Raw genomic sequence first — 18,898 nt, 5'->3', positions numbered from 1 at the left:
GGGGCAGCGAGGGGCGCCGTGGGCCGTGTCCTCACGGGGTGCGAGGGACAGCGAGGGGCGCCGTGGGCCGTGTCCTCACGGGGTGCGAGGGACAGCGAGGGGCGCCGAGGGCTGGGTCGCCACCGTGTGGGAGGGCTCTGGTAGGTCCCAGTAGGAGAGGAGGAGACAGAGTTGGGACTTGGCTGAGTCACCTCGGGGTGACCACCTGAGTCCTTGTAGACTCTCCAGTGACTGGGGAGAGGTGGCAGTTGCTGAAGCAGTTTGACTTCACCTTCTGTGTGATCTGCCACCATCCATTTACTGCTTATCTCCTTTCCATATTTTGTATTTTACTTAAACTTTTCAGGAATTGTGAAAAGTTTGAACCTTCCAGGAACAGCACTAGCCTGCTGTCCCTGGCCCCCAGACCCTAGTTGCTATGGAAACAGTGATGAACTGACTCTCTTCTTCTAAGCCCTTTCTGTTATGAAGATCTCCCTGAGCATTCAGTCTCCTTGAAAAGAGCTAAAACAGCAGGTTCTCTGGGTGGCCTCCGACAGGTTCACTAGGGAATGTTTTATGGTAGAAACTGGTAAAACCTTGGGGCATTGGGAGCACATCCCTAAGATAGGTCTCTGCAGCCACACACAAGTACCTGGAAGAGGATTAGCAGGGTAAATGTGATAACACATCACTAAAGAAAAGAAACAGGTAGCTTATATACTTTTATCCTTTTTTAAGAAAAGCCGGGTGGGGGGGGGGATGTGTATCTAGAAAAAAGATTGACCCAACAGGTAGCAAAAACTTGCAATAGTGCTTAGAGCCAAGTAGGAGGATTACAAGGTTTTATTTCTGTGTTTTCATGCTTGTTTATATTTTTAAAATAGCATGTATTTCTTTTGATTTTGGGAAAAATATTTTATCCACTGCCCATGTGTGATTCTCAAAATATTAGAAGTATAATTCTCATGCAAACAGCTCATGCCATTGTTATTTAGCTCATTAATAAAGGACCTACAAGGATGACGATGCTGGTTCACAGATAATATGCAGAAGTAGGATTTTTGTAGTGAGTGAATAAAAGGAATACCAAAAAATGGTTGCTGGGTTGGTTACAGAATTGGTATCACTGTATAATGAAACCCAGCCTTTGGGATTATTCTTCATCCTGGGTGGAAAGGAAACTTGACTAACCTTATCAGTGTTCTGTAGGTTAACCCCGATGTTGCAGATTGTGACTGTCTGGTCATGATCAGTGGTTGATAAGTGTGTTTAGTTTTCCTAAAAGTCAAGAGATCCTGAAGGTTTTCTGAAACAGTGATTTGGCTTGGCAAAAAAGTTTTCCCTCTTTGACTTCATTTCCAAGTTTTGGATAAACGACTTTTTTTGGCAGGGGGTGGGGGCGGTTACTGGGGATTGAACTCAGGGGCACATCCCCAGTCCTATTTTGTTTTTTATTTAGAGACAGGGTCTCGCTGAGTTGCTTAGTGCCTCACGGTTGCTGAGGCTGGCTTTGAACTCACTATCCTCCTGCCTCAGCCTCCGGAGCTGCTGGGATTGCAGGCGTGCACCACTGCGAGTGGCTTGGATGAACTACCTTAAACACAAAATGCTGGCATCCTCCATGAGCAGGAGCTGTCTTCAGATTAGGGGCAGGCAGAGATGAAAGGTCCTGTGACTGCTGTATCCCAGCTCCTGGTGACAAGGCTACCTGGTTACATGGCAGCACAGGACTGGCACTCTCTCTCTTTTTTTTTTTTTAAGAGAGTGAGAGAGAATTTTTTTTTTAATATTTATTTTTTAGTTTTCGGCAGACACAATATCTTTGTTTGTACATGGTGCTGAGGATCGAACCCGGGCCGCACACATGCCAGGCGAGCACTACCGCTTGAGCCACATCCCCAGCCCCTAGGACTGGCACTCTTATTAATTTGTATTCAAACTTTTTTAGATGCAACATTCACTGAAGTAGAACAACTGAACCTTATCAGAGAAAGAATAAGAACAGGGTTGGAGAAACGTTTTCCCAAAGAAAGCAGAGATCTTCAGAGATGGGGCTTTAGGCTGGTCCTGATGTGGCAGCACTTTCAGGCTCCCTTCTCTCCCAGCTCTGCCTCCACCAGTGAGGCCAAAGGGCTGAGTAGAGAACGGGAGGACTTGGTTGCAGCCCTAGAGGCCACAGTGACGCCAGCTGTGCAGCACACTTTAGGCCTCACTCGGGGCTGATGGGAGGCAGGAGTGCAGGGGGAACAGTGGTGACCCCAGCAGCCTTTTTTGCCTCAGGTGAGAGGGAAGTGGTCAGGCCAGGGAGTATAAGTATATGCAGAAGGAGAACTAGAGCTTGTCACCTAGCCGTCTGTGCTGCCCACCAGACAAAGGCCCAACAGAACCTCTCTGGGCTCCCACCTGGTGACTCAGGATGAGTTGCAGCTGTCCCGCTGAGATGCCTCACAGCAGCTTTCAGGGCTCTGCAGGATTCTTGGGAAGGCTGACCAGCTAATCCTGGGACCCTGCAGTGCAGGGGCGGAGGTGGTGGGGCATTGGCCTTCTACCCTCAGGCTCAGGCAGTTGAGTACAACTCAGGCAGTTTCTGCCTTCTCAGCTGGAGGATGCTGAATGGCACTGGGAGACCAATGCACAGGCTTGCCCAGGGGCTCTCTGCACACTGCTGTGGGGGCATGCGTAACCAGGAGGTCTGAGCATTGAATCAGGTGAGGGAATTGGCGATGCTCTGGTGTTTATGATCTGCTGTTTCCGTATGTAACTGGTACCTTGCCTGGGCCTTCCCGCAGGGCCTGCTGGGTCTCAACTCTGGCCTGCCTGCTTGATCTGTATGCAGTTCTTCCTTTAGATATGGTCCTGTTTCCAAAAAGGTGCCCAGAATACCTGGGAACCATTTTGTCTCTGCAGTTAAAAATTAAATGAACCAGCCAAATGTGCCTGGCACATGGTAGATGCTTCAGCCCTTTACTATTCTGTACTTCTGTATATTTCTTCCTCTCATATTTAGACACTTGGGCTTAATGTGGTTAAGAGAGAAATTTATTTTATTAGCTTCTTTTTTTGTGTGTGTATGTGGTATTGGGGATCAAATTCAGGACCTTCTGTATGCTAGGCAAGCATTCTATCTCTACTTTTAATCTTGAGACAGAGTCTCATTAAATTGCCAGGCTGGCTTTGAACTTGATATCTTCCTGCCTTAGCTTTCTGAGCAGCTGGGATTATGGCTTGTGCGTAGCCCAGCTTATTTTTTAGCTTTTGGTTAGCAAAACCAAGATGAGAACCCACTAGACTGGGCTGTTCTTGATCTAGTGCTGGTGTCCTGGGGTCCCTTCCAATCTGACCTACTCAGAACCTTCCTGAAACAGCACTGGTACCCATCACATCACAAGGTGGATGCAGGCAGAACTTTTTGGATTGGGGACCCACCCATGCCAAGCAGAGGCCCCATGAAGCTGGGTAGATTGGCCCAGAGCATGTTGATGCAATCATGGCAGAATGGGAACTGTAGCCCCGATCTCATGACTGACTCGGGGAAAAGCACAAGCAGTCATTTTAGGATAAGTATGTTTCAGCAGTTCAGTTTTGTGCAGTATAACTCTTAGTGGGCTGCAGTTCCGTGTTGAGATTAAGGGTCTGATTAAGGTTTGTCTCCTCCCACAGCTCTGGATTTGGCTTGAAGCAGGTCTGCACCTGTAATGTCAATGGGTCAGAAAGTACAGACCACACCAGGGCCCAGGTCTCTGGTCAGTCTCTTGGTTCATTGTTAAATTTGGAGATGTGTAAGTCCACTGGATTCTTACCATAACACAATCAGAGGCATGAGCCATGAAGTGTTGGTTTGGGACAGAATAGCCTTCTGGCCATCATCCATCAGAGTCCACATACCCCAAGAAGGTACTAGGGGTGGAACAACATGGAGCCATCTGAATTCCAGAAGAGATGTGAGTGCTAGTGGTCTTTTCTCCTCCAACTCAAAGAGTTTTGTTCACACAACATGACCTGTATTAAAGTTGAAAGAACACACGTCTCTGGGGTCTTGCCTCTGACTATATGACCACCTTCAAATCCAGGAGTTAATAGTTCCAGGGGTTTCTTCTGGCATTTGTAATAAACCCCAGAACTCGCAGTGGGCATGGGCTCATGTGCGCTGGGGCTTTTGGTGTCATCAGGGGTGTGGCCTAGGATGTTTTTCCAGGAATTGCCCTAGACGGCTAGTGTAGTGTTCCTGGTGGTGCCAGCCTGCCTACTCATGGTTGTCATCTGGAGGCCCTCCCAGAGCACTGGGGAACAGCCCCGGGGGGGATCCTGCTCTTCACTCCTGACCCTGAGGAAGTGCCAGGTGAGACTGCATCCTTGCTGCAGAGGCTCCTGTGGGTGGCCGATTTCATGTGCCTGTTTTATAAACAAAGGGCTGGAGTAGGTAGCCTCACAGGTCCTTCAGTTTTGTTTTGTTTTTCCTTGTTAAGAGAAGAAAAAGTTTATTTGGTCTTCATGGTTTCAGAGGTCTCAGTCCATAGACTGCCAACTCCATAGCTCTGGGCCTCAAGTGAATATCATGGCAGAGGAAAGCCACTCGAGACATGGCAAACAGCAGACAGAATTTCACTCACCAGGGGAAAAGTATAAACCACAAAGACACACCCTAGTGACCCACCTCCAGCCGCTCCCCACCTGCCTACAGTCACCCCAGTTAATGTACTGATTCGGTTAAAAACTCTCATAATTCAGTCATTTTGCCTCTAAGCTTTCTTGTGTGCATGGACTTACACACAAGCATTGGGGGACACCCAGTGTAAATCCAACATTCCGTCCTGGTTCCAGCATTACCCAAAAGTCCAAGTTAAAGTCCTGTTATATCGGATATATAATGGCACAGAGTAACATTTCCATTCCACAAGGGAGAAATAGGGGTTTAGAAAGAAGAAATGGGACCAAAGCAAGACTGAAATCCAATTGGGCAAACAAGTCTAGCTCCATGTCTAGCATCTGGGGCACATGGCCTCATGATGTTCTCTCTAAAGGGCTGGTGTAGCTCTACCTTGTGACCTTGCTGGTTGTGGTTTCTCTGTTGGCTTCTTTCTTTTTAATTCCTACAACTTTTGTTGGCTTATGTCTCACATTACTGGCCTCTCTTGGGGTGGAGGTGTCTCTACTGCAGCTTTGGCTTCCTTTTCACATCTCCATGTATTGCTCTCTCAGGGGCAACCCACAGGGACTCCAACTCTACTATACTTTTCCTGGCCTCTCAGTGGAAGCCTTCATGACCCCCTAACCCATCCTGCATTCCTGTAGAACCAGTACCGTGTGATTTATGCCAAGGTCTGACACCATCTCAAGCAGTAGCCAAGCCTCCTGGGACCACAGTTGCACCAACCTCTAAATGCCTGGGCAGCTATACTTGGTGAAACAACTTGTTAGGCTCCTCTGTGCAAGCAGAGTGCCCCCATGGTCTCCTCTCAATGGAATTCTGTTACATTCTTGAGCCTGAGATAGGTATGGTCTTGCCAACTCCCGAGATGCCATCAAGCCATCTTTCCTATGGTTCTGGGTAAAGCATTTAGCATTTCTTTAGTAGCCCTAATCACTTTACCAACCATACCTTCCTTGGACACAGTTTTACTTGCAGTTTTCTGGCCAAACTTCAAGTTTTTGAAATTTTTCTGTTCTGCTCCTGGTCATCACAGTAAACTTGGTTAAAAGCTACCAGCACTCTCCATGCCACTACCTGACTGCTGTGCTGCCTCAAAATTTCCTGTGTCCCATTAAGAAGTCCATCACCTTTAAATTTAGGCTCACAGAAAATCTCAGGACATGGGCAAAATGTAAATGACTTCCAAGCCAGAACATAACACAAATGCCTGCTAGTCCAATTTCCAATAGAGTCCTCTTATGAACCCTCATGAGCCTAGTCTTTACTGTCCATAGTCCTGTTTGCATTCTGGTTTTTTGACCTCCCATGAGTGGCTCATTAAGCTCCAGTTACAACATTCTAAAGCTTCTCCAGTTTTCACTGCTGAACTTTTCAAAAATTTTCCCCCCACAAATCAGCTCCAAATTCTTCTGAACCAGATGGTCAGGTTGGTCCCAACAGGGACCCCACTCTATGTACCGATTTCTGTTTCAGTCAGCTTTATCATTGCTGTGACCAAAAGCCCTGACAAGAACACTTTTAGAGAAAGAAAAAAATTATTTCACACAGTTTCAGAGGTTTCAGTCCACAGACAGCTGACTCCATAGATTTGGGTCCAAGGTGAGGTTGAATATTATGGCAGAGGAAAGCAGCTCAGGACATCATGGTCAGGAAGCAGAGTGGTTTCTTCACTTCTGAGAAACCCGAGACTGGTTTTTCCAGTTTCATAAAATAGGTCCAATCTTAGGTAAATTTGACCACTTGAGCACAATTTACAATCTGTGTAGTCAGCAGATATTTCAGGAATACCTGCTGTGTATCAGACATTGCATCAGCCAGCAGAATATAAAACAATGGACAGGCAGGTATGAGCTGTGCCCTCAGAGAGCCTGTCTGGTGGAGGTTGGATTGAGCCATTAGAGTGCATTTGGGGTGTAGGAGTGGAGAAAATAGAAGGTGCTTCAGGAGCTTACAGTGGAGGCACTTCCTCTAGCCTGGAAGATGTCTGGAACAAATGCCTTTAGTGCAGGCAGCAGGGGGTCTCAGCACTTCAGAGTCCCAGTCAAGGAGAATGTGATGTTTCGGAGAACTGGAAGGTTCTAGCATGGGGTGAGATGAGGGGATGTTGGGAATGGAGTCCAGAGGGGTAGGTGGGTTATTCCTGAAGACTCCTGTAGGTCCTGGGCAGACATACCCCACTGGCTTTGGGAAGCGCCACCAGTGCCTTAACCAAGGAAATAACATGAGGAATGGGAACACAGGTTCCTAGAACAAGCTCTTGCTGTTGACAGTGGGACAAATGAGATGGCTACCTCCCAGCATGGAGGCAGGGAGTTCTTGGGTCTGTTGGAAGTGGAATGTGGGGCCTGTACTGTGTGATGTCCAAGTTTATCAGACTTAAGTTAGAATAGGAAATGGTAGTAAAAAACCAGAAATACAGAAAGTACAGGGAACGAATGAACTTATACTTTTACGTTGCTGCAGAGGACAGTTATTGCTTTATTTTAACTTGTTTTTTGTTTGCAGTACTGGGGGTTGAACCCAGGGCCTCACATGCTTGGCAAGTGCTCTCTGCTGAGTAACACACCATCCCTTTTTATTTTCTTTGGAGACAAGGTTTCACTAAATTGCCCAGACTGGCTTCAAACTTGCAGTCCTCTTGCCTCTGGCCCCACCCCCACCCCCCACCCCCGTAGTTGTTATCAGTGGTATGTACCACCACACCCAGATGAATGTGTTTTTTGAGTAGATAAATACATTGATATGGTTCAGAGTATCTCCTCTGCCTTCAGCCACTGTTAATAGGAGAAAGTGAATTTTTGAAATAGGACATGTGTAGCTTCATACACAGCTTCACAAAACAAACTGGAGCACCAAGACAATGTTCTCTCAGGTTCTGGAAGTAAAGTCTTTAAAACTATTACAGGGTAACCTAGATGTTCTTCCTGTGGACTGTGACTCATCTACCTGATGGACAGGCTGCCTTTATTTGCCTGTGGAATCCGCAGGAAGTGTGCAGTCCAGTGCGATTGGGTTCCAGTGTTCCTGCCCGTTCACGTTTACGGGTGTGCCGCTCCATCCAGAGTTCATTTTTTGCTCACTCTCCTGTACTGCCCATGGGAGTGATCGTGCAATGTTGTGGTCTTTGTAAGTGCATAGGAGTAGGAGACAGAATTAAAGAAGTATTTCTGAGTGTGTGTTGCTGGGGCAATGATGCATCCTTTGGTAAAGTCAACATACGGTGCATTCTCTTCTTCAGATCAAAGGCGGATACATGAAGATCCCAGCGCAAGCTGCACTGTCTCCTTCCACAAGTCACAGCACAGGGCCCAGCAGCCCCCAGACGTCCTTGGCCCCAGGACTACTCTGGTGTACGGTTTGGGACAATGACTCCTGTGAGCGAAGGGGGCACATCCAACAGCGTTTTTGACCTGGACTATGCTTCCTGGGAGATCCGCTCCACACTGGTGGTCGCAGGCTTTGTCTTCTACCTGGGTGTCTTTGTGGCCTGCCACCAGCTGTCGTCCTCCCTCAACGCCACTTACCGTTCTCTAGGGGCCAGAGAGAAGGTCTTCTGGGACCTGGCAGCCACGCGGGCTGTCTTTGGCGTCCAGAGCTCAGCTGCGGGCCTGTGGGCTCTGCTGTGGGACCCTGTGCTTCAAGCCGACAAAGCGCTTGGCCAGCAAAACTGGTGCTGGTTCCACATCACCACAGCCACAGGGTTCTTCTTCTTTGAAAATGTGGCCGTTCACCTGTCCAACATGTTCTTCCGTACCTTTGACTTGTTCCTGGTTGTGCACCACCTCTTTGCCTTTCTTGGATTTCTAGGCTCAGCGATCAATCTCAGAGCTGGCCACTACCTAGCGATGACCACATTGCTGCTGGAGATGAGCACCCCCTTTACCTGCATTTCCTGGATGCTCTTAAAGGTAAGCATATCTATGGGAGGTGGTTACTGCAGAGGATGCTGGACAAGGTGCCTTGAACATTTAACCTCTGGCTGAGCACTGTGGACCCATCGGCAGCAGGACCACAGCCCACCCATGCAGGAAGAAGCTCATGTAGTCGAATTTTATTAGCTTCAATTTTACTATTGATTTCTTGATTTTAAGCTTTTCATACTTATTGCTCCTTAAGATACTTTGCTTTCTTTTTGAAAACATGCTTTTTTTTCTTTCAATGCTTAAAAAAAATTTTGAAGTAATACCTATGTGTACACATATATCCTTATTGCTTTTTAGTTCTCACTCGCCCTGGCTCAGATGACCATGCTGATCCCAGGCCACGTGGTGCCCACAGGGTGTTCACAAGTGGCCAGACTTGGCCCCTAGTGTGGAGACTTACCCAGATTTTCCCTTTTGTTTAGAAGACGCATATTTTTAATGTGTGTCTTCTGTACATGGTGAGGATTCTCATTTTGGTGTCAAAATTATCTTCATGTTAAATCCTTTTTGACAATTTTTTTGGTAAGAATCTTGCAATCTTTTATATTACCTTGTTCACAGAGTATTTTATACAGAACTTGAAATACCACTAGTGTTTAATAATTCAGACATATAGGTCATATTTTGGAGCATTTCTCAATCAGAACACTGTGGTAGGTAAGCTTTGTGAAGGGAAATGAATGAGTATAAAAATGTTGTTCCAGCCTTCAGAGCCAGTGGGTGATGGCATGGTGTGTCACCTAGTTGGTGTGACAAGCGTTTGTGCAGCACCAGCTGTGTACTTCAGGATCTACTGGATGTAGGCCTGTTGTGTCATAGGAGAGCCAGCAGCACAACACGCACTTTTGGAGACCCAGCTGTGTGCCCAGCCTTGTGCTAGGACCTGCATTTGCCATGACCCCATTTGGGCGATAGCTGGTTATGTCTTTAGGTGACAGGAGTGTTCAGGGTCACGGCCCCTTCTGAGGCATGTGCAGTGAAGATGCATGAGGTGGGTACCACAGCCCACAGTACCGAGTGTCCCCTGCAGCCACTGGAGACAAACAGTTCCCACCATTAGAAGGCTAATGAGGAGCTGCAGGGATCCCTGAGGGGCGAGGTTTGAGGTTGCATGCTTGTCTGTGGCAGGAGCGATTGGGTGGGCTTCACCAGAGAGGAAGGTGGGAGCCATGATCACACTAAAAGTCACTACACATCCACCCACCCCTGGGTGCTGTGCCAGCCTCTAGAGTGGATATGTAGCAGCTGGTAAGTGTGGGACCATCTTAGGTGAAATTCTGGGACCTGGGGCTCTATCAGCACCTGCCCATGTTATGTGGAGATTTAGTTTTCTCTGTGAATTCCCTGCCCCTGACTTGGCATGGGTACCAGCATAGGCATCCTGAGGATGAAGGAATATGTGCAAGGGGGGCCTTGGCCAGCTCTCTGCCCACCTATTCCTCTTGCACTGAAAAGCAGGGTCTCAAAAGCAGCCCTGCTATGCAGAGCATGGTGTTCTTGGGAATGCTTGCTCACAGATGTACAGTGTCACTGAACTAAGGTCACGATGCTGGGCTTGTGATAATGCATGTGTTTTGAAAACGAGTTTACAAATGTCTTACATTTTAATTTTTTTTATTGAAAAATTTTTAAAAAGAGAGAGAAACCTCTTAAGCTCAGGAAATAATGCCCAGAGTTAATAAATAGGACAGCATCAATTAAAAAACTTCTGTATAACAAAGGAAGCAATTAACAATGTGAAGAGAGAACCCACAGAATAGGAGAAAAATTTTGCTACCTACTCATCTGGGAGAGGATTAATATCTAGAATATCTAAAGTGCTCAAAAAACTTTACACCCAACATATCAAATAACTCAAGTAATAAATGGGCAAATGAACTAAATAGATACTTCTCAAAAGAAGAAATACAAAGAACAACAAATACGTGAAAAAATGTTGAACATCATTAGCAATTAGGGAAATGCAAATCAATATGACCAATATGGAAATCGGTATGGAGGCCTCTCACAAGTGTAGGCATGGAACCACCGTATGATCCAGCTATCCTACTTCTTGGTATTTAACCTGAAGAATTAAAGTCATTGTACTCTAGTGACACAGGCATACCCATGTTTATAGCAGCACAATTCACAATAGCCAAACTATGGAACCAGCCCAGGTGGCCATCAAGGGAAGAATGGAAAAAGAAAATATGGTGTATATACACAACTGTGTTTTATTCAGCCATAGGAAAAATGAAATTATGGCATTTGCAGGAAAAATGAATGGAACTAAAGACCATCACGTTAAGTGAAATAAGTCAGACTCAAGGTGAAGGGTCATGTGTTTCCTCTTACATATGGAGAAAACAAAGGTGGGAGTGTCCCCTAAAGGTCAAAGAGAGGTCCATAGAGGAAAAGGGGCAAGGAGTGGGAGGCGAGGAGGGAAGGAGACGTGCTGGAGAGTAATATTGGCCAACTATATTGTCACGTTGTGTGCATGGACGGATGTGTCACAGCAGATCTCACAATAACACACCAAAAAAATGTGGGAGGAAAAACAGGAGAAAGGAAGGGGATGGCGAGGAAAGGAGAGGAAGGCAGACAGACATGGAGGTCTTCCTGTCTGCATTCCTCAGGAAGTCAGGGCTGGGGCTGGCTGGGCTCCCCACATCCTGTCCCTCCAGCCGAAGACGGGAGTGGCCTGCACCTCCTGGAGGGCCTGCCTCCCAGCGAGGGGCTTCTGCAGGTGCTTGCTCCTCAGGTGTGGTGGGGCCAGCCCGGGAGCCCTCAGCACCTCGGGGACACTGTCACAGGTGGAGTGACCACTAGTGAGAGACTGTTGGGGTTGGTGTTGAGGGTGCAGTTTGTGCAGGACGGAGACGAGCATTTACTTCTTGCCCTCCTCCAGTTGACTGCACATGGCCAGCAGACCCACCCCAGAAGTGCGCCTCCTGAGTTAATGCAGCTGAGGGTCGGTATGACCCGGGGCTCTGCTTTTTTACTGTCCTGTTTCAGATACTAAGTGTTATAAGTGAAGGCTGTGTTTAAAACATCCAACTTCTTTTGAGCTCCTAATAAAGCTCGTGGATTGTTGCAGAGTGGGGCGTCCGGATCCTGGAATTTCCCATCTTTGAGTCTGACTTGACAGGGCTAAAGGATATAAATCAAAACAAGAGGCCAGCCTGACTTAGGTGGCCTTGCCAGGCTCACAGGGTGGCTCATGCCTAGGGCTGGGTCTAGATGTGGTTAGAATCCGTAATGAATGAGCCTCAGGACTCGGTCTTTGGGACACGAACTTCCACACCACAGCCCAGGATGCCAAAGAAGTGAGTTGAACCCAAGACACTTAACCAATCACTGAGCCACAGCCCTTTTGCAGTTTTTTATTTTGAGACAGGTACTCACTATGTTGCCAGGGGTGGCTTTGAACTCATCTCTCTGCCTCAGCCTGTGAACCTCTAGGATTATGGCCACGTGCACACACTGGTATGTAAGCCCAGGCTGCTCCACATGCAGGTTCCCTGTGCATTGTCTAGTGTGAAGAAGAGCAGGTGTGTCTGATCTGCTGCCTTCTCAGGAGCACATTCACAATGTTTGGAATAAAACATAAGTTCTTTGTCTATTTTTCCTGTGTATCACCAAGATAATTCCTTGTGTCTTGATCCCGTCCCCTGGTTTTTGCCAGTGTGGTGTGCACACTTTCAGGCCAGCGTGAGAGCAGCATACCTGTCTTGTTGATTCAGTGACTGCGGAGGTTGAAGTGACGTGTCTCAGAGGTTGGCCCTGCCTGTCTCTCTCGCTTGCCCTGCATCCAGTGTGGCTGCTCCTGCTGCTGATGTCCTTTTGCAAGTGCAGGACAGTATCCCAGTCCTGGGAAGGAGCTGGTGCCAGGAAGTACCTTGGTCTGCATCAGGCAGGGCCCTGCCCCTTGTGTTCCTGGTCTCATGGGTCAGGCCCAGTAGTTACGCTGGAACTAGCTTCAGTGGTCACTCAGCATAGTTAAGGCAAGTCCATTTTGGCCTGTGTCCAAGGACTCATGACGTTGAAATATTAAGAATTGAACCAGAGCCAGGTGCAGAGGTACATGCCTGTAATCCCAGCATCTCAGGAGGCTGAGGCAGGAGGATCACAAGTTCAAAGCCAACCTCAGCAACTTAGCAAGGCCCTAAGCAACTAAACAAGACCCTGTCTCTAAATAAAATATAAAAATGGCTGGGGATTGGGGGTGTGGCTCAGTAGTTACCCCCCGGGTTCAATCCCCAGTACCAAACAAACAAAGAAAAGTGAACCAGGACCTGCATTTTACCCTGAGCTTCTCTGTTCTAGAAGGTTCTTTTCCTGAGTCAAGGTGCAGGGCTTGATGGCATCTATCTTCTGCTGTTGCTACATAAGCAGAGCTGATTTTCCCAATGTGTGCAAGTTCAAGGTAAAGCAAAGCTTCAGGGAGCAGAAATCAAGAGTGACAAGGCTGGCAGGTGAGGTGCCAGCAGGGCTCACCAGGGCTCAGGCGCTCGGGTTCAGAGCCAGGTGCTCTGAGAGTGAAATGCAGGGAGCATGGAGCCCTGGCCAGAAAGCCCGCTGCTGGCAGAGGACGAGGCCTCCTTAGGTGTGAGCAGGCTGGCTGGCTGCATGCTGACACTCGTTTGTTGGTCCGCAGGCCGGCTGGTCCGAGACGCTGTTCTGGAAGCTCAACCAGTGGCTGATGATCCACATGTTTCACTGTCGCATGGTCCTCACCTACCACATGTGGTGGGTGTGCTTCTGGCACTGGGGACGCCTCGTCAGCAGCCTGTACCTGCCTCATTTCGCACTGTTCCTTGTTGGGCTGGCCCTGCTCACACTCATCATTAATCCATATTGGACCCACAAGAAGACCCAGCAGCTTCTCAATCCAGTGGATTGGAACTTTGCACAGCCTGAGACCAAGAGCAGCCGGCCAGAGAGGACCAATGGTCAGGTGCTGCAGAAGAAGAAGCCATAGTGGCCGTAGTCGGGACCAGGTGGGCCACTGTGTCTGTGGATGCAGCACATGGGTTCCACAGCTCCGAGAACAGTGACTTTTGTAACAAATAAGGTCTTGACTATCTGTGTAGCGCTAAGTGAAACCCTGGCTTTCTAGTCACTAGTATTAATTCTGAAGTAGCCACAGAGTATTACGAGGCCTCCTTCACCTTCCGGAGCAGATCTTTGCCACTGTGACTTCCTGGACTCCTCTGGCTTGTTCCTGCAGGCAGTTAGCTCGGAGGAGGAGCCCTGGTGGCAGGCACACTGCCGGCTGGGGAGTGCTCGTTGCAGTGCTCCTAGCGGGTGTGCTCCGGGCTGCGTTGACTCCTCTTAGCCGCAGGCTCACATTCTGTGTGTATTATTCCAAAGACATTTTCCTTTAGTTGGAAAGGATTGGCCTAAGGAAGTCCCAGTGTATGGCCTTTTAAAGCTGGTGTGTAATGGTACCACCTAGTGGCAGTGGAGCCGTTGCGGTGGCCCTGGGTAGGAGACTGCCACCCAGGATGCCACCTGCCCTGACGGGAGTGCAAGTTATAAAAACTTCCACTTTTTTTTTTTTAATCAAGAAAGATTTTTAAATGATTTTTATTGACATTGTATTTCCCAATTGACAGAATAAGGTAAGTGTTCAGCAAGCAGATGTGTCTGGATTTCAGAGCCGTTTTTACTTGATGGTGGCCTGTAGGTACCCAGGCCAGACCCTGGATCCTTGATTGATGTTTGTGGACTTTAAGGCAAGTTATTGAGGACTTCTTCCCTGAGATGTGTGGTTGACCCTAGTGGCCCTGGGCAGACCTGCAACCAGCTCTTGAGAAGGGGTCCCCAATGCACCTGGCTTTTACCATGCTGTACCCAGGTAGAATCTGCACACCAACTTAGCAGTGTTGACAGACCTACAAACATTTTATTCCCCATAAGTACATAATTAAAAGTGAAAGTGTATTTTTATCAAAGCACCTTTGAATAAGTGCTTGCAGAAAATATGTTTTTATTGCTCTTAAAATCATGTGACCCTGCTTGTTTGCACCATGGAACTCTTGGGATAGTGTATTTTGATGACTGGTGCTTTAACTTTATTGATTGTATTTAGATCAAGATATATGCCTATTTATCTCATCCTAAAAGTATTTAAGCTATGTCCCTGCTAAGATCCTTAACTAAGAACCCTGTTGCTCCCGATGGCTGCTCCGTTCTGCCCTGTCCCATGGAACCAGCATAAGCTGGTGGTTTTCCACTGGGCAGAAGTTTAATAAAGTGACTGATGTTTACAGAACCCGAATGAATGTCAGTTCCCGTCTCTTAAAGTGAACTTCCCTCACTGACCAGGACCTGCAACCAGCTCTTGAGAAGGGGTCTCCAATGCACCTGGCTTTTACCACGCTGTACCCAGGTAGTATTTGCACACCTGGTGATATGTTGTCTTGGAAACAAATGTGACGGTCAAACCTCATGTGCTCGAGAAGCACTTTCAAGCACTGGGCTGAACTGGTGTCTGTACTTCACTGGGAGTCTGTCCTCCTCAGGGGTCCACACTTGACGCCCTCTTTCTTGGTGGATGGGACCGCCAGCCTACCCACTCAGGGGGTGTCCTGCACGCGTGGCTCCTTTCTGAGTAGGGGCTTGTCAGTGAGGAGCACAAGGCTTTGGAATGTTGGGACCCAGTAGCCTGTGCCTTTGTTGCCCCGTGGATGGTAGCACCCTCCAGGTCGCACGGTGCCTGTCCCCCACCAGCGTACGAGCGGACCTGACACATGGCGTGGTACTGGCAGTGCTGGCGAGCAGCCTGCTGGTGTGAGCCTGCCAGCCCACTCAGTGGCTGCGCTGGCTACCATCAAGACCCATGCCTCATGCCTCAGGCTTCCTCTGGTGGAGTTGGAACAGGCGTTTCCTGGGAGGCTTCAGGTAACAGTCAGGGGGTTCTGCAGTCACTTGAAAGACTGCACGATGGGGCAGTGTTGGCCTTTAATCTCCCCTGGTGACGGTGGGAAGAACGCACTCCGTGGGCCGGCCTGGCTCTTTGGCTTGCCGTGGTGCCGCACCTTGGCACTGTGCTTTCTCGGTGGGTAGGAAATATTTCTTGGTGTCCATGTTTTGGTTTTTTTTTTCAAAGTTGGATAACCAAATATGCCAGGAAGCCTGAATGACTCAGAACGTGGGACAAGGAGGGAGGGGGACTGTCCTGTCCACCACCCCTTCTCATCTAGCACCAAGCCTGCTCCTCTCAGCGTCCCACCGCTCCCCAAAGTGTGGCCCAGCTGGTGTAGCTCTGCTCATGGTGGCAATGCTTCAGCTCAACCCAAGGGTCTCGTGATGTCCCCCTTTCTCTGACTGGCAGCCCTGCAGGAAGTACCGTTGCCTCCACTGCACAGCCGGGGAGCTCCAGGCTGGGAGCCGCGGTGGTTACGCATGGTGACACGGCCCCTGCGTGCCATGCCTGCTCCTGGGTGCGTCAGCACCAGCCGACTCGGGTATGGTGCCCAGCCTGGTGGGCACTTCCTGTGGGTCTCAGTCCTTGTGCTGCTATGACAGCACAATCCCAGACTGATTGCCCTGGTTCTGGAGGCTGACAGTCCAAGGTCAAGAAGCTGTGGTTCAGTGTCAGATAGGGACCCAGCCTCCTTTTGCACTGTGGCTACGTCCCCGGAGGGAACAGGCCAGATCCTCAGGTGGCAGAAGGGATGGAAGGATAGCAGAGGGCCTACGCTGGTCCACAGCCCTTCTCAGGCACTGATTCTCTGGTGAGGGCAAGAGCCTGACACTCAGCACCCACAGTGGCAGGTACTATTAACAGAGCCACCCTCATGCCCCTGCCGCAGGAGATGTCACTGGCTCTAGGCTCACAGGGTGGTGCCTGCCTGACCTCCTGGCACGTCTCCAGTAGCTGCCATGCCTAGCTTGGGAGGACACCCAGTGACTGGGTGGGTGTCCGAGCAGGGAACGACTGTCACATGTCTGCCCAGCAGGCACCTGTCAGAAAACAGATGCAAACCCCAGAGGGCAACAGAACATCTGGCAAGGGCACATCGACCAAGGTAGGGTGGCCAGCTTCACCTCGCGCAGTGTTCCACCATGGCCTGTGGCTGTAGGTGACATTCTCTGCAGAGGACTGTAGTCACTGAGGACTGGCCCAGCCAGGGGGAACTGGGGAGAAACGGCGGCAGGCACAAGGTTGGGTGAGGTCTGCTGGGGTTGGCCTCTCCCACTGGGAGCCCATAAGTTGACGGCATACTAACCCTTTCTTCTGTGAGACAGGTCCTAGGTGTTTTACTGAAGACGGTGCGTTTACTCCACCACGATGCTGTCGTGCAGATTGAAGAAGTGGAGAGACACTGGGGCTGCCTAGTAACGCTGAGAGCAGGACCTCAGGCTCATGGGCCGCCACCATGCCTCAGGAGTGCTGTGGGCTGCTTTCGTGGGCCCCACCCAGCAACAGTGGCACGAGCTTGGAGAAGTACCAGTCAGAAGTGCCCTGTTGCATAGGATGCCTTTCTCTGCTTGGCCTCAGACTGGACATACATCATATGAGTTGGGAGTGGTGCCCAGGCACAGAGGACGGCAGAGTCCAGCTCCCGCTTGCCCGGGTCTCCCTGGCACTGCCTCCTGTGCCTTAGGTGCCAGGAGATCAGCAGCAGGGGGCTGGACAGAGGCACCTGGGACAGGCTAGATGGGAAGAAGCTGCCCCTCTGGGGTCAGAGTACAGGGGAGCACTGGGCTGCTGACTTTTCTTCGGGTTCCCTCAAAATGAGGCCGCCCGTGTCTGCCTCAGACCCCACTCTGCATGGGGAGTGCAGTGCGCTGGCCTTCCTGTGAGGCTGCGCACAGCCTGAGGCCCTCATGGGCCTGCCTGGGGGCCCAGTACTGCAGGAAGAGGGAGCCAGGAGCCCGGCTGTGCATGGCTCCACCTAAGAGCACACCAACAGAAACAACCTGGCTTTGGCTGATGCTCGCCAATGCTTTCGAGTCGCCTCTGTCTCTAAGTCACTGTCTGCTTTGTTAGGAGAGCTTATTCAGTCACCATTCCTTCTGAAGTAAACTTTCCTCTTTCAGTAATTAATACATACTCTGCAAATTACTGTTTTGATAGCAAAAACATGCTTACCTAGTCATATTTTAGTGCCATAATGTGAAAAATTCAGAAATCTCCATTTTCTTTTTTTTAATGAGTCAGTCTCCTTCCCTGCAGTGCTGAACAAGCCAGTACCACAAGCAGGACCACGGCCTTCCTTCTGCACTCCCCAGGTGGTTAGGGGGCCCTGACCTCACCTCTGGACCCCCCACGTGGACGCCTTTCTCAGGCATGTATTGGCCTTCTGATTGTACTTGGCACTCTCACGGCTACTCTCTAATCTGCCTGAAGCCCCACTCACCTTACTTCACTGTTTACACCACCACCCCAGACCAGCCCAAAGACTCCAAAAATTCACCCCTAGTTAAAATCCTCAGTTATTACAGAAAGGTATTAAATGTCAGGTCTTTTAGTCTGAAAAGTACCTGGTGAAAGTTTGCACAAAAAACTTTTAATCCTTTTTGTAATTTTTGTGATACTTACTGTGCTGTTTATAAAAAATAATACATGACATATAAAATTCCAACTGGAACTTGGCCCTTCTCGGCTACAATTTCTTTTGTCATAAGGAATTTCTCAGCAAACTTGGCCCACCCCAGAGAGTTTGTTGCACACACAGGGAGGACAGGACCTCAGGCCCCACAAAGTTTTGTACAGAGAGCTGAAGCTTGGGTGGGGCAAGACTGCCCTGGCAGTACTCCACTGTGCATTTTCTCTTAGCTCACAGCTGTCTCAGATGCAAAGTATGTGGTCGTGGAAAAAGTGCAGCTCAGGGAAAAGCTCACTCGCCAAAAGTGACTTTTACATTCTGATTTTTAGCTAGTAGTTTGGCTTAGTCATGGTGAAACCCTGCTCAGTTTCCCCTTCCCAGGGGCTTCCTGTCTCCCTAGCCACCCTGGTTATCCTCATGTCCTAGGCTGGCCAGTGAGCATGGGTGTGTTCTTGGAAGGGTGTGTTTCCTTGGCAAATGCCAAGAGCCTTGAGCGCGAGCCGCCTTTCCTGCTCTCCAGCCTCCTTTTGGCTAAAAGGAAGTCACATGCCTGCAAAGGCACCAGCTCTTATTGCCACGGGGACCGACTTAAGGGCCAGGAACAGCCTGTCTTCAATGACATTGGTATTTTGAAGAATACTAGCTGTTATGTCACAGAATATCCCTTTTGACGGGATGGATTTAAGCTACATACGTTTGTCTAGGGCACTATGTAAATATGGTCCTCCCTGGGGTATCATGCTCAGGGCACTTGTCTGCGTACCCCCTGCTGGTCACCCACTTAGGATGTTGTCTGGCTC

General features: G+C 49.2%; 1 protein-coding gene across 11 annotated transcripts in view; it reads left to right on the top strand.

The window, feature by feature from the left end:
* Cln8 (CLN8 transmembrane ER and ERGIC protein) overlaps window positions 1-18,145 on the top strand; it is a 24,085-nt gene extending 5,940 nt beyond the window's left edge. The window contains exons 2-6 of one of the 11 annotated variants that reach the window (XR_007343743.1): window positions 7,872-8,541; window positions 13,196-14,162; window positions 14,869-15,444; window positions 16,506-16,574; window positions 16,795-18,145. Coding sequence is in view for 1 of the 11 variants with exons in the window: in XM_015504660.2 (XP_015360146.1) it covers window positions 7,999-8,541; window positions 13,196-13,519 (867 nt within the window). In the remaining 10 variants the exon portion in view is untranslated. Of the gene's footprint in view, window positions 1-7,312; window positions 7,760-7,871; window positions 8,542-13,195; window positions 14,816-14,868; window positions 16,575-16,794 lie in introns of those variants that run through there. The other 10 variants (XR_007343742.1, XR_007343748.1, XR_007343747.1 and 7 more) reach the window with 10 other exon arrangements.
* Window positions 18,146-18,898: the final 753 nt, after the last annotated feature.

The sequence above is a fragment of the Marmota marmota genome, unplaced genomic scaffold (genome assembly GCF_001458135.2).
Source record: "Marmota marmota marmota unplaced genomic scaffold, marMar, whole genome shotgun sequence".
NCBI classification, from domain to species: domain Eukaryota; kingdom Metazoa; phylum Chordata; class Mammalia; order Rodentia; family Sciuridae; genus Marmota; species Marmota marmota.
The sequence above is the reverse complement of the archived record's forward strand: the minus strand, read 5'-3'. Positions and strand labels throughout refer to the sequence as shown.